Source organism: Falco punctatus, assembly GCF_963210335.1.
Source record: "Falco punctatus genome assembly, chromosome: 4".
Lineage (NCBI taxonomy): Eukaryota > Metazoa > Chordata > Aves > Falconiformes > Falconidae > Falco > Falco punctatus.
In genome coordinates, this window is record NC_137583.1 from 76,219,787 (window position 1) to 76,231,543 (window position 11,757).

The window sequence follows — 11,757 nt, forward strand, 5'->3', positions numbered from 1 at the left end:
AGGAGTAAAATTGCGCAGCTGGAATCCAAAAGGAAGGAAGAGATTCTCTGAGTAAATAATAGGGGAGAAGGCTTCCTCACTGGCTCTTCAACTGTTTTTGTTTCAATTGTCCAAACAGACACTCAGGAAGGTGGCAGTAGTAGAAGACATGGCACGTCCATGGTGAGTTCAGCTTCTATGGGTATTCTGCACAGCTCTTCACTTCATGACTATACCCCTGTCAGTCGCTCTGAAAACCAGGATTCTCTTCAGGTATCTCTCCTGATCTGTTTTCCATACTCTCTGCTTGCTTGGCTTCCACTGGTCTGCTTTTCTGTGTCATTTTGTCTCTCTCCAAATCTTAATTCTTCCGTGAGAAAGGGAGAATTTAGGACAACAGATTATACATTCACACCGGTAAGAACTGTTTAAACAATCGCTAGTGGTAACAGTATCACCTTTTAAATTCTGTTAACTGTGTCAGTAAAAATTGATTCTGATAAATGGCACATAGGGATAATGAATTAATTTCAGATTTGAGCCCAAATTACTTTTCATCCAAAATACGTAACAAGATGAAAGTTTTATTCTGAAAGCAACCTTATGTATTTCCACAGGCTCTGAGTTCTTTGGATGAAGATGACCCAAACATCCTGCTAGCCATTCAGTTATCATTACAGGAATCTGGCTTGGCCATAGATGAAGAAACTAGAGACTTTCTAAATAATGAGGCATCTTTAGGAGCAATAGGTACCTCTTTACCTACAAGATTGGACTCTGCTCCCATAAGTATAGATAATCCCAGAGGCGCGTTGAGCAGCTCTGAACTGTTAGAACTTGGTGACAGCCTGATGAGACTAGGTGCAGGCAATGATCCCTTTGCAGCTGATCGTCTTCATTCACACCCCTGCAGTGAAACAAGAAGTGGATTATATTCAACATCTAGTGATGCTGATTCCAGCAGTCAAGAACCCAATACCAATGAAAATCTCCTTGGAAATATTATGGCCTGGTTTCATGACATGAACCCACAGAGTATTGCTCTGATCCCCTCAACAAGTACAGAAACAGATGAGGAGTCACAGCAACCCAGTACTGAAGATGGGTCAGCAGGGCAACCAAACCTGATAGACAGAGGGCTGGAGCCTCAGGAAGAGCATGCACTGTTTGAGGATGCACTCAAAAACGAAGGCAGAGGAACGCAAACAGAGGAAAGCACTTCTGAAGAAAACATTATTCCAGGTGAAATGGTATCACAAAGTGGTGATAATCACAGGGGAGTAACGAGCACCCTAGATACTTCAGGAGATACTTCAAGTCAGACTCCTCAAACCTCAAGTGAATGGATTGAACATGTGCATCTGGTATGAATAAAAACTAAATCTGGAGTAAGTGAGTGGCAGTGACAGATGGTACAGTATGTGGAGTAAGCATTATGGAGGCTTTGATCCACATAATTGCAGCTCAGTTGTAACCACTGACGTAACAACAGATATTTAGGAGTTCTCTTGAATTGTAGTTCTTTATAATAATGTGAACCTTTCAAGGAATATCCTTTGCATTTAATTAGGTAGTACTTGCCTTTTTGCTCTCAAGAAAAAGGAATAAGTAGGTTGTGTTCCACATTCCTAATACAATGCAGCATCTGTTTAGCCTTAGGTTGATGATCCTTAACTTGAAAGTATGGATTAAAGGCTTACACTGATTATTTTGGTTGGTTTTCCTAAGAAATAGTTTATTCCATTTTTTAGAACTCATTCTTTCACCAAAGTAACATTTAGCAGTTCATTTGCATTTTGTTTTTGTTTTCCGTATCTTTTCCTTACTCACTTCTCATTTTTGTTAGCAGTGTGAACAGAGGTATTTAATGCTTCTCTTTAGTACTGCTCCAGGAACACATTTTAGGGGATATTCTTTCCCATTAAAATCAAAGACTTTTTCATGTCTATTTACAGTCCAAATGTGCCAAACTGTGAATAGTTAGCTGGCAGTAGCCTAACAAAACAGTGCAGTGTTACTCTATCAAACTAATCCCACAATTCTTAGCAATGATGAAACCACTGGGTAGCATTGCTTCTCTAAATTTAACTGGCATGTGTTGCCATGGTGACTGCATTTAATTAAATGTAGCCTGTATCTTAAGTTAATAAAACCTAATGCTGCTGTTAAACAGTTATTTTAAATATTAAAATACAGTGAGTTAGCAACAGCTATGCTGTATTTTAAGAGACACTTTAACGGAAGTGCAATCATAGTTATTTGTTTTCATAATTCTACAAAGCATTCTATGCACTAATAGTGCAATTACTTTTAATGATAACATTTTATAAAAATACAGGAATACAGAATTTTCATATATTAGCCAGTCCCACACTTAAAGTTCAGATAACACATTCTGCTCAACATGTTATGGTGCCTTTGCCTAACCCAACTGGATAGTTGCCACAGTTAAACAAGTAATTAAAATTCAGTGTCTGTTCTGGAGTAACTATGCTATTAATTGCAAAGACCTCCATAAAACCACCCATGGCCTTGCCTTTACAGTAAATAACTAAATGTTCAGTCAGTGTTTTTGCATAAACAAAACACTGGTAGGTATTTGTTCAATTGCACAATATTCATTTGCTGTGTGATTACTGTTTAGTGTAAAAAAAAAAAAAAAAAAAAAAAACAAACAAAAAACCAAAAAAAAAGCAAACAAAAAAAACAAAACAAAAAAAAACCCACAAAACCCCCTTTTCCTAGTTGTTGTACCGTGAAAAAAAAATACCGGTTTTAGATTTGCTTAAAAGCATCAATCTACAGTTAGTGAGATACAATGGTACAGTATGTAATTACAACTAGAGTAAATTGTTCAAATGGCTGTTTTAATTACATATAATCAAAACTTGTCATAACACAAGCAAATTACATACACTCCATTTTAAGTTTTGCTTAACTGTTACCAGAGATTTGTTGATATGATATAAAGTTTATTACTACTGAGTGTGTGTAGGCAAGTGTCATGATAGCAAAGTTTATGTATTGATTACTGTGAGTTCAAGTGAGTGTTTTGGTAACTAATTCATGCAAATCCAGCTTTTGAACCTTGCAGTCACAAGGTTCGTATTAGTAAAAAAACCGAAGTAAGAATATTTTACCCTTACCCTATAAAAACCTTGTTCATTTTGCAAGCGTCTTTAGAGACAACGGAATAGAATAGTCTGAACTCATTTTCCAACTCTTCCTCTAGCCACCCTACTCCTGACATAGTCATCATGAACCTTTGGACATCTTTGAAAAATACCTATTTAAAATTGTTCTGTGGTATGAAATCCTTCAACTAAAACAGTTCTTCATGAACTGTCATCATGAATTGGTCTGAAAGTTGTTTAACTGGCATAGCTTCCTTGAATTGTAATTTCTGAATAGAAAGATTCTCACAAAAAGATTGTGTATTGCGTTGAGATGTCTTGCAAAGTTACAGTAAGATATGTAAGAGTGCTCTCTGTGAAGATAGTGAAGTTTGTGGGTTCTGGTTTTTTGTAATTTGGTTAGGTTGTGCAGTATATCCATTGTTCCCGTGTTACTCTTACAAGCATGAAATTAGCCTATTAAATTTGTATTTTCTTGGTACTTATTTTAACACCATAGTCATTGACTTTACAATTCAAAAATAAAGTTTGGCAAGACTATTTTGTAAACCTGTTAATTTTATAATGTAAAAAAATTACTCTAACCTTGAATTGTTATTTGCACTTTCATAGTCTATACTTGATACATTCCCACTTTATATACAAGTAGGATACTACAACCATGTAGATGTTTGGCCAAATGAATGCTGTTAATAATATGTAAAATTCTTTGATTAAACATTTATTACTTAAACTAATTCCGTTCTGTTTCATTACATTTTAGACTTACTGTAGCAGATTTTTAAGACTGATGACAGACATTTTTAGGATATGTTCAGTCCTGTGCCAGATTAGCTGGGGACCATAGAGTAAGTTGAATGTTTTGATGTGTAAAAATAAGGTACTTATACTCATTAAGCTTTGAAAACAAAATCTAAAATAGACAATCCTATCTTAATTGCTACTCCATACTGTGCACTTGTTTTTTTGCAGGGAGTATTGTCATTACAAATAGTGGTGTTAAAGAGAGTAGGGGGACTAATTTTTGAGGAAGATCCTGTTAATTAATGTTACTTAAGTGCCACTTAATACTGAGTCTCCATTGTTACCAGGAAATTCCAGACTGCCTACTGCCTCTGTGATGTTAACAGGCACTAAACTAATCTATTCATTGTTACAGTAATTTAATTAGCTTCCTCCAACAAGCATGCCAAGATGCTGGAGAGCTCCTAAAACCCGATCTAGAAAGTTGGATTAGTCACTGTAAGGCACTTGCCATCACCTGCTGCTGTGGTGTCACTGCATATGCCGCAATTAGCAAGCGCTGAGCTTTACTGAGAGCATGAGTACCACAGGAGAGATTTTGGGGTTTATGGAAGCTAGAACATACTAATAGATAGACAAATTTAAAACATATTTTCTGAGGTGTTTAAAATCACAACATGCTTCAGAATCTGACATCCCCACAGCCCAGTTTCAGAGATCTGTTTATCGTTGATTTCACCATTACCATCTCTTCTCTCCCAGCACAACAAGGCTGTAATACTCATAGAGGCTGGGAAGAATGGAGGAAGCCAAACATAGATGTAATAACTACTTTTTTTACTAAAAATTGTGTAGACAATCTAGTCAAAAATAGCCAATATACTGATTATTGTCCTCATTACTCTTCTGTAGATCAGCCAGATGTGGAAACTTGAAAGAGGTAGAGAAGCCAGTGATGACACAAAAGTGAGTTGTCATTTGCACCATTTCATCCTTTTAACTGAAGCATAGAGCACAAGATGTGCATCAGAAGGAGATGGATCCCCTGTAAATACTGCATAAAGCTGTGTTTCCTGTCAGTCTTTGTATGAGGGCGAAGGAATGAAGGCTTGACTCTGCAATGATAGGCTTTCTTTTCATTTCAAAAATAGGCAAGTATAGAATTCATACTATTCTCCAAATATATAACAATATAAAACAATTTCAGTAGTTCATAAAAAATTACTAGAAGTAGAACATGGAGTAAAGAAAAAAATGTTTCCTAACTTAATTGCAAAGCCCTTTTTTCCTCAGCTTTTCATAGATGCTTAGGGTTATTTCTCACCAACAAAATGTTAAAGCTAATTGTTAACAGAATGGTGTTATTTTAAAATTATGCAGGTCTTGATCGTTACAGAAGTCCTTTCTGCAGTGAAATACAAACTTGAAAAGGTGTTTTACATACATATATATATTTTTTTTAGGTCATTTTCATGAATATCCAGATAAATGGAATATAAGCAAGAAAATATTTAATATATCCAGGTAGATGTTCAGTACTGCAATTTATGTAATCTTCATGATTCAGATTACAGTGATTTTTCATCCAAGCATAAGTGTCTTGTCCACCACAAGACAGTGGAAAAAAAAAGATGGGGGATTTTATCTTCAGGTTTTTACATAAGAATTGTTCACTACATAAGAATGATTTACCTTTACATAAATAGTTTTAATAATAGTTTTTAAGGAGTATTTATTGGTCTACAAACCCAGGTGTTTTTGTGTGAGCAGCAGTGAACATAACTATGCAAATTATTCATCAGTTATACTTTGGACACTGCATCTTCTGCTCTAATTATTAGATCAATTTTATATATAATAATTTATTTGAAAAAAGGTCTTAGTACCATTTTTACTCTGCAAATGCCAAAGTCAGTCTTGCTGTCTACATTTGTTAGCATGACAGTCCATGTAGCCAACAACATCACCTTTAGGAATGCAAACAAACAGCACTGTCATATTAATTAGCTAGCCAAGATTCACTAATATGATTGCAAAGAATACTGGAATTTATACCTGTCAGAACAGAAAACTTTCTTCTTTTTTTTTTTTAATTTCAGAATGTAAAGAAAAAACCCACTTATTTTTAAATTAGTGGTGTTTTATTTTCTGTTCAGGCGTCTGGAGTTTGAGGCCCTCCTTCTGACCATGATGTCTTTACACAAAATTCAGCAGGAGGCGCCACTTAAAATTCCAGTTCTGTTTTTTGGAGTATATACAGACAGTGCTAGTGAGCACAGCAGTCCAGATTCTCCTTGGCTATAATTTAGCCATCCAATCCCATACTCCATTATTTTAGATTCTGCTCTGGAAGGCAGAAGAAATTGGTACTCTGATGGTCTAACTAAAAACCCATTTACTCTATTTGTACAAAGTGAGCACAATACACATGGTACAGAAAGAGACAGTAGACCTTTATGGTGTATATGTTTATTTATTATACCAGGAGATATGTAAGATACTTAAAGTACCTTTCCCTTGACATATAGCCAGTCTTGATGGATTTTTGCAGCTTCTGCTACCATATAGCTCTTCTCCAAAACAGTGTTAAGAGATTTAAATTAGGCAAGTCTGTGAGGTAGGACCAGAATAGACTATATCAAAATACTGAATATCACTTTGAATAGATTATATCAAAATACTGAAAACTACTGTTCAAATAGGGCATAACCTGTTTGTAGCTACTCTTAGAAAACGAAAGGACAAAACATTTTTTCATAAATGATCTTACTCTGCTCTGCAGACTCACATTGGAAATCTTTACACTGAAACAAAATAGCAATTTGTTATGTAAAGAAAAATGTGTCCTCTTATAATTTCCTATTACATGGCTATTTTCATGTTTGTCAGGCCTTCAAAGTTCTCCTTGAGCGCAGGGCTTCTGCTGTATCAACACAGCACAGCAGTCCGGTTTCATCTTTGAAGAAACCTCAGTGAACTCAAATAAGGAAGAGTGTAGTTCTACATTCCATTGTAATAACAATGTAGAGAAAGGTTGAAGTTCACTAACAGAGCCCGACAAGGAATAAAACGGGGATGGTGGGAAAAACTCACGGACTAAACCATGGAAAAGAATCCTAGGCAAGTTTGAACTGGCTGCAGAATCCAACAAATGAAGCAACATGCTGCAAAGCTTCATGGAAAATGAGGTATACTTACAGTAGTCCCATGTACTCATGATTACACTTACCACTGCAGAATGACACAAAGAACGCCAAAGGCCACAGGTGCTAAGATCAGAACCAGGAACATTTCAGGTACTACAGTGAAGTCCCACTGGAAATAACAAAAGGAACTCGGACTCAGTTTATTGCCTGCTGCAGCAGGTCTTTTGACTAGTGTATGAAGAGACAAAAAGTCACAAAACTATACCATGAGCCTGGCACCTTTCAGGAGTCTGGAAAGGCTCTAACTACACAGTTCCTCAGAAACAGGGACCCCGTGTGCAATATACAGAACCACAGCCACAGAAGGACTTGAGCACTGCTTTAAAAAACACAGCTGATGTGGCATCAGAAGCAGAGGGGCAGGGATCTGTCTTACCTCAGAGGAAAAGTTCATAAAAACTACTACAGTGGCAATCCCAAGTCACCTGTTAGGTGCAGCTGACTCCAAAGGACAAACTTCTGTCATGTTTTTTGAAGCTAATAAACTGGCAATGGTAAACAACTGAGGTTGGTTTTCATTCAGTATGAAATCTTACACAACTGGCAGATTTCCTTTATGTATTTTTACTAATTCATTGAAGAGAAAGTCTATGTGATTAACAAGTTAATTTACATACATAGCAGGAACGTGCTTGTTGTGCCTTCAGGAATCGGTGCAGACTTGCAGCTGTCGTACTGGCTTATAATGGAGACATGAAAGCATTCTTTAACAAAATACATACATAAAGAAAATGTACTTCTATACTCACAGTTAAGGGCAATACCTACTTTTGTCACTAGTGCAGATAGACAATCCCAAAGTCATAAGTGAGGTTGCATCCAAGGACCACATCAGCATTTTAAAGGCTAAAACCCAAGTCTAAATTATTTTTAGTGGCAGTTTAGCAGAACCACCAATTAAAATTTTGTTCAAAGACTTGCTTCAAAACTGATCCAAGATCTGCAAGAACTGTCAAAGCAGAAGCAGTAAAAGATACCCTGCTAAGCAGAAAGTCTGTACTACAGGATCCCCATTTACAAGAAGATACAATAGTGAAAAAGTGTCAGCTTTTACAAAAGTCAGTCAGTCCTGAGAGCCTGAACTGACAAAACAACAAGTGCAGACAGACTGATTTTTGTTACAAGGTGTGGTTTTGCTGTTCACGTAACACAGAAGCATTTTAGAGTACACATGAAGTAGCTCAGGAGACAGCTTTAAGATGTTTTAAAAGAACAAAGTACTTGTCATGCTTTACCTAGCCATGTCCCACAGGGCCAAAACCCAAAGACCTCACAAAATCTGGGGTTAGCGCTTGGCTCTACCACACACTTGAATGAGTAATTAAGACCCAGAAGTGGCAAACATAGATGCATGCTACTTATGCAAAGAATAATTGTGCAGTAAGTTTCAAGACAGCATCATTTTTAGCTATGGGAATTGAGAGAATAAAACCTGCTTTTCTCACAAGAGACCTAATAAGTACAGAACCTTAGTACAGGACGATGTAGAAATGGCAAGTGCACCAGTCAGATTCATACCAAATTTACAAATTTACCAAATTAAATTAATTGCATTTAAAATGCAAGTATTTCTGGAGAAGCACTTCAGGTGCATCCTCTGCAGCTGACTGTGGAGCAGTGACACACAGAAAATCAGAATAAAGGATTCTTCAGTTGTGAACCAGCAGACTATAGGACAGCAGTAGGAATATAACAGGAAGCAATGCAGTTAAATCCACCACTGCAGAACAATTCAGCTACTTGAGCAGAAGATACACAGAGTGTGCGTGGATGTGGATCACTTCAAATAAAAAAACATCCTTCCCAAAAGCTCCCAGTAAGAAATGATTCCGCAGCAACAGCCAGTGTGTCTCTTAAAAATTCATACTCCTGCTCCCCCAGTGCAGTCAATATTTTGTTTTCTCCACTTCTCTGTCCTGTCTATTTACATTTGAAGTCTCTCAGAGCAGGGATGGGTTCTGATGACTCCAAAGAGCTTAGCCAAGAGCACACCTTTCTCTTATTGGGTCAAAAATAAAAAAAAAAAAAAAAGTGGAAATATGCATTAATTGGAGGAAAACATATTTACTCTCTGGCTTTAGCTGAGGTTACATTGTGCAAAATACCTCAGTGAAGTCAGGCGTTTCCAATTCCAGTCAGGCCACAGACTAAGAGTTGCCTTTCAACCCACTTCAGCTTTAAAGAGAGCCTAGTTCTTTTAAGGAGAATCAGGAGATTGAAGATGATGCTCAAAATTTAGGATCAACATTGTAAAACTTGGGATCCTCTAGAGAGGGGTACTTTTAAGAAGTCCTGAGCCCCCATCCCCTGCTACCCGTAACTACTCCGTATTCAGCAACTCTCAAATCAGAGCATTTCTGCTATTGCCTACGTAATGAGTTAACTATCAAGTAACAAAAATCACTAGCCCATGCTAATTTTATTGGACATAACTACAGTAAAAGACAGGCTGTTTTCAATTTTTGACAAAACATCCTAACCACTGGTCTTTCCATTACCTTTCAGGCTAGGTAGGGAGTGATCAAACAGCACTGAGAGCAATCTCTGCCTCTCCATGGTAGCTCTAACGGCCTTTCACAAGACCAACAGAATAATCATACTATGCACTGTAATCTGAAGTGGTTGTTTTATTGAGGTTCCATTGAAATGACAGTCATTAATGAAGCTGCACTTTGACTTGTCAAGGAATACTGAAAACACTTTTCTGCCAACATTACGTAAATATGGTTGTCTAAACCCCATTGAATTATCTTAATTACCACCTCAAATTAGGGTTTTTAAAGCTTGAGGTTTGTTTTTTTTCTATTCAAGTTATAATTTCAAAACTGAACAAAAAATCATGGTGGATAAGTTATCAGAACAACATACAGTAGCATCTTTAATTAAGAATATAGAGATATATGTAAAATACATACATTCTACATTTGTGGCAGAAGAAAAGACTCTGCAGCTTTGTTTTGAAAAGACCGAAGGGGAAGAAACTGAGAGTGGGGGAAGTAGTAGAAAGGCTACAGCAAAACTGGTGTTGAAAAAAACCCCAACCATTTCCAAATTTACTTGTTATCCATTAACACTGTATCTCATAAAACCTACAGAATAAAAGCCTTCACAAAGTATTAGGCACTCACTTGGGCAGAAATGGACACTGTTACTCACTTCTACTGCTTTTCTGTGCATACTAGTGATGCTATGCCAGTGTGATGGCACTGAGAGGGCCTGGGCAATGGAGAACTTCCGAGCTGGGTGGTTAGGAAGGCAGGTAGGCAGAAGCTGCAAAAAAAAGTGGTGGGAAGAGTTTAAAGGTCTCTGTGATCTCACTGATCTCCATGACAATCACACAAAACTACAGAGGGATAGATGAAAGCACAAGGAAGAACAGAAAACCCCCCCAAAAACCAGCCCAAGAACTATGAACAGCTTGAAAGAAGATGCAAGTAAAATAGGGTTTAAATCAAAACCAGGAAATAAATTTGGCACCTGAGATAAGAAAGTCAAAGCTGGTGTGAAAGAGAGGCATGCAGGAGGTTAAGCAAAGCTGCCCATGAGTCAGCACCAACCCAGGCATCCACTGCAGCTGCATGAGTGGAGCATCTGGTAAACAGATCCCTGCTAATTATGTCTATTAATTATGCAACTGTTACCATAACACCGCTCAATGGAATAGCTTTATTTTACCTAAAATAATGATGTTATTTTAGCAGGATCATTCTCCTCTGTGTAAAAAAATGTTATTAAAGAAGATTGTATGTTCTTCTTGGCCACTGAGAACAAGACAAAAAGAAACTTAATTTGCACGAAAGAAGGTTTAAATGAAACCTAAGGATGAAGGCTTAGTATGGAAACTAAGAGGCTGCAAATCCTCGTGCAGGAGTGGGTCTGCCTTTCTTAACATCAGACGTGAGACACCTACCCAGGATGGCTGGGGGCCATGCAGGTGGCATCAGGGTGAGGAACCACCCTTAGCTCGGCGGCTCCTGCATTCAGCCCACCGGGCCTCACGCAGGCAGCTCGTTCCCCGGCATTTTAAGCTGTGTGGCATGTGCCTGAGGGCCCACGCAAGAGGGCTGCTGGCGTGACGAAGGCTGAGGCTGGCGTACCCTGCGGGTCAGATCCACAGTCACGGCTCTCCCGGATGAGGACAACACGTGAGCCCACCTCTTCACTGATTCCCGGTGCGCAGGGCGACGGCACCGGGGCACCTTTGCGACGGCGGCGCCCGGCGGCCCCCTGCGGGTGGGGACGGAGCGGCCACCAGCGGCAGCTCCTGCGCTTTGCTGCAGCCGCCGGGGCTGTCCTGGCTGCTTCTGGCCCTGCCGGGACTGAAGGGACACCGCCTCTCTGTCACGGTTCTTGCTGAGGCCAGAGGCGCGCTCAGCCCGGGCCAGGGGCCCTTTCTCTCCGGGGACCGGGCGCCAGCGCCCGCAGAGCGCCATTCCCGAGAGCAGCAGCCCTCAGGCTGCCAGCACACGGGCCCAGGGCGCTCCGCTCCGCCCTGCCCGCACAGCCGCCCCGCAGGCCGCGGCCCCGACGGCACGGCCCGGCCAAGCGGCGCCCACCCGCCCTACCGGGGCACAAGCGCGGCGGGCCCGGCCGCTGGCGGCAGGCAGCCCCGCGGGGCTCGGCGGGGCGGGCGCGGAGGCGAGGCGAGGCGGGCCGGGGCCGCCCCCCGCCGCCAGCAGAGGGCAGGGCCGGCC

The 11,757-nt window shown here is 39.6% G+C and overlaps 1 protein-coding gene and 1 long non-coding RNA gene across 6 annotated transcripts in view; one reads left to right on the forward strand and one right to left on the reverse strand.

The window, feature by feature from the left end:
• ANKIB1 (ankyrin repeat and IBR domain containing 1) overlaps positions 1 to 3,850 on the forward strand; it is a 91,261-nt gene extending 87,411 nt beyond the window's left edge. For 4 of the 5 annotated variants that reach the window (XM_080383606.1, XM_080383609.1, XM_080383607.1 and 1 more), the window contains exons 19-20: positions 119 to 252; positions 597 to 3,850. In XM_080383606.1, coding sequence (XP_080239732.1) covers positions 119 to 252; positions 597 to 1,349 — 887 coding nt within the window. In that variant the 3' untranslated portion in view covers positions 1,350 to 3,850. The remainder of the gene's footprint in view (positions 1 to 118; positions 253 to 596) is intronic. The other variant, XM_080383610.1, reaches the window with a different exon arrangement.
• A 2,083-nt stretch (positions 3,851 to 5,933) lies between these two features.
• On the reverse strand, positions 5,934 to 11,607 carry LOC308062323. The gene is made up of 2 exons (XR_013927538.1): positions 10,974 to 11,607; positions 5,934 to 10,333 (listed from the first exon to the last, which is right to left on the reverse strand). It is a non-coding gene; the product is annotated as an uncharacterized lncRNA (long non-coding RNA).
• Between the last annotated feature and the right edge of the window lie 150 nt (positions 11,608 to 11,757).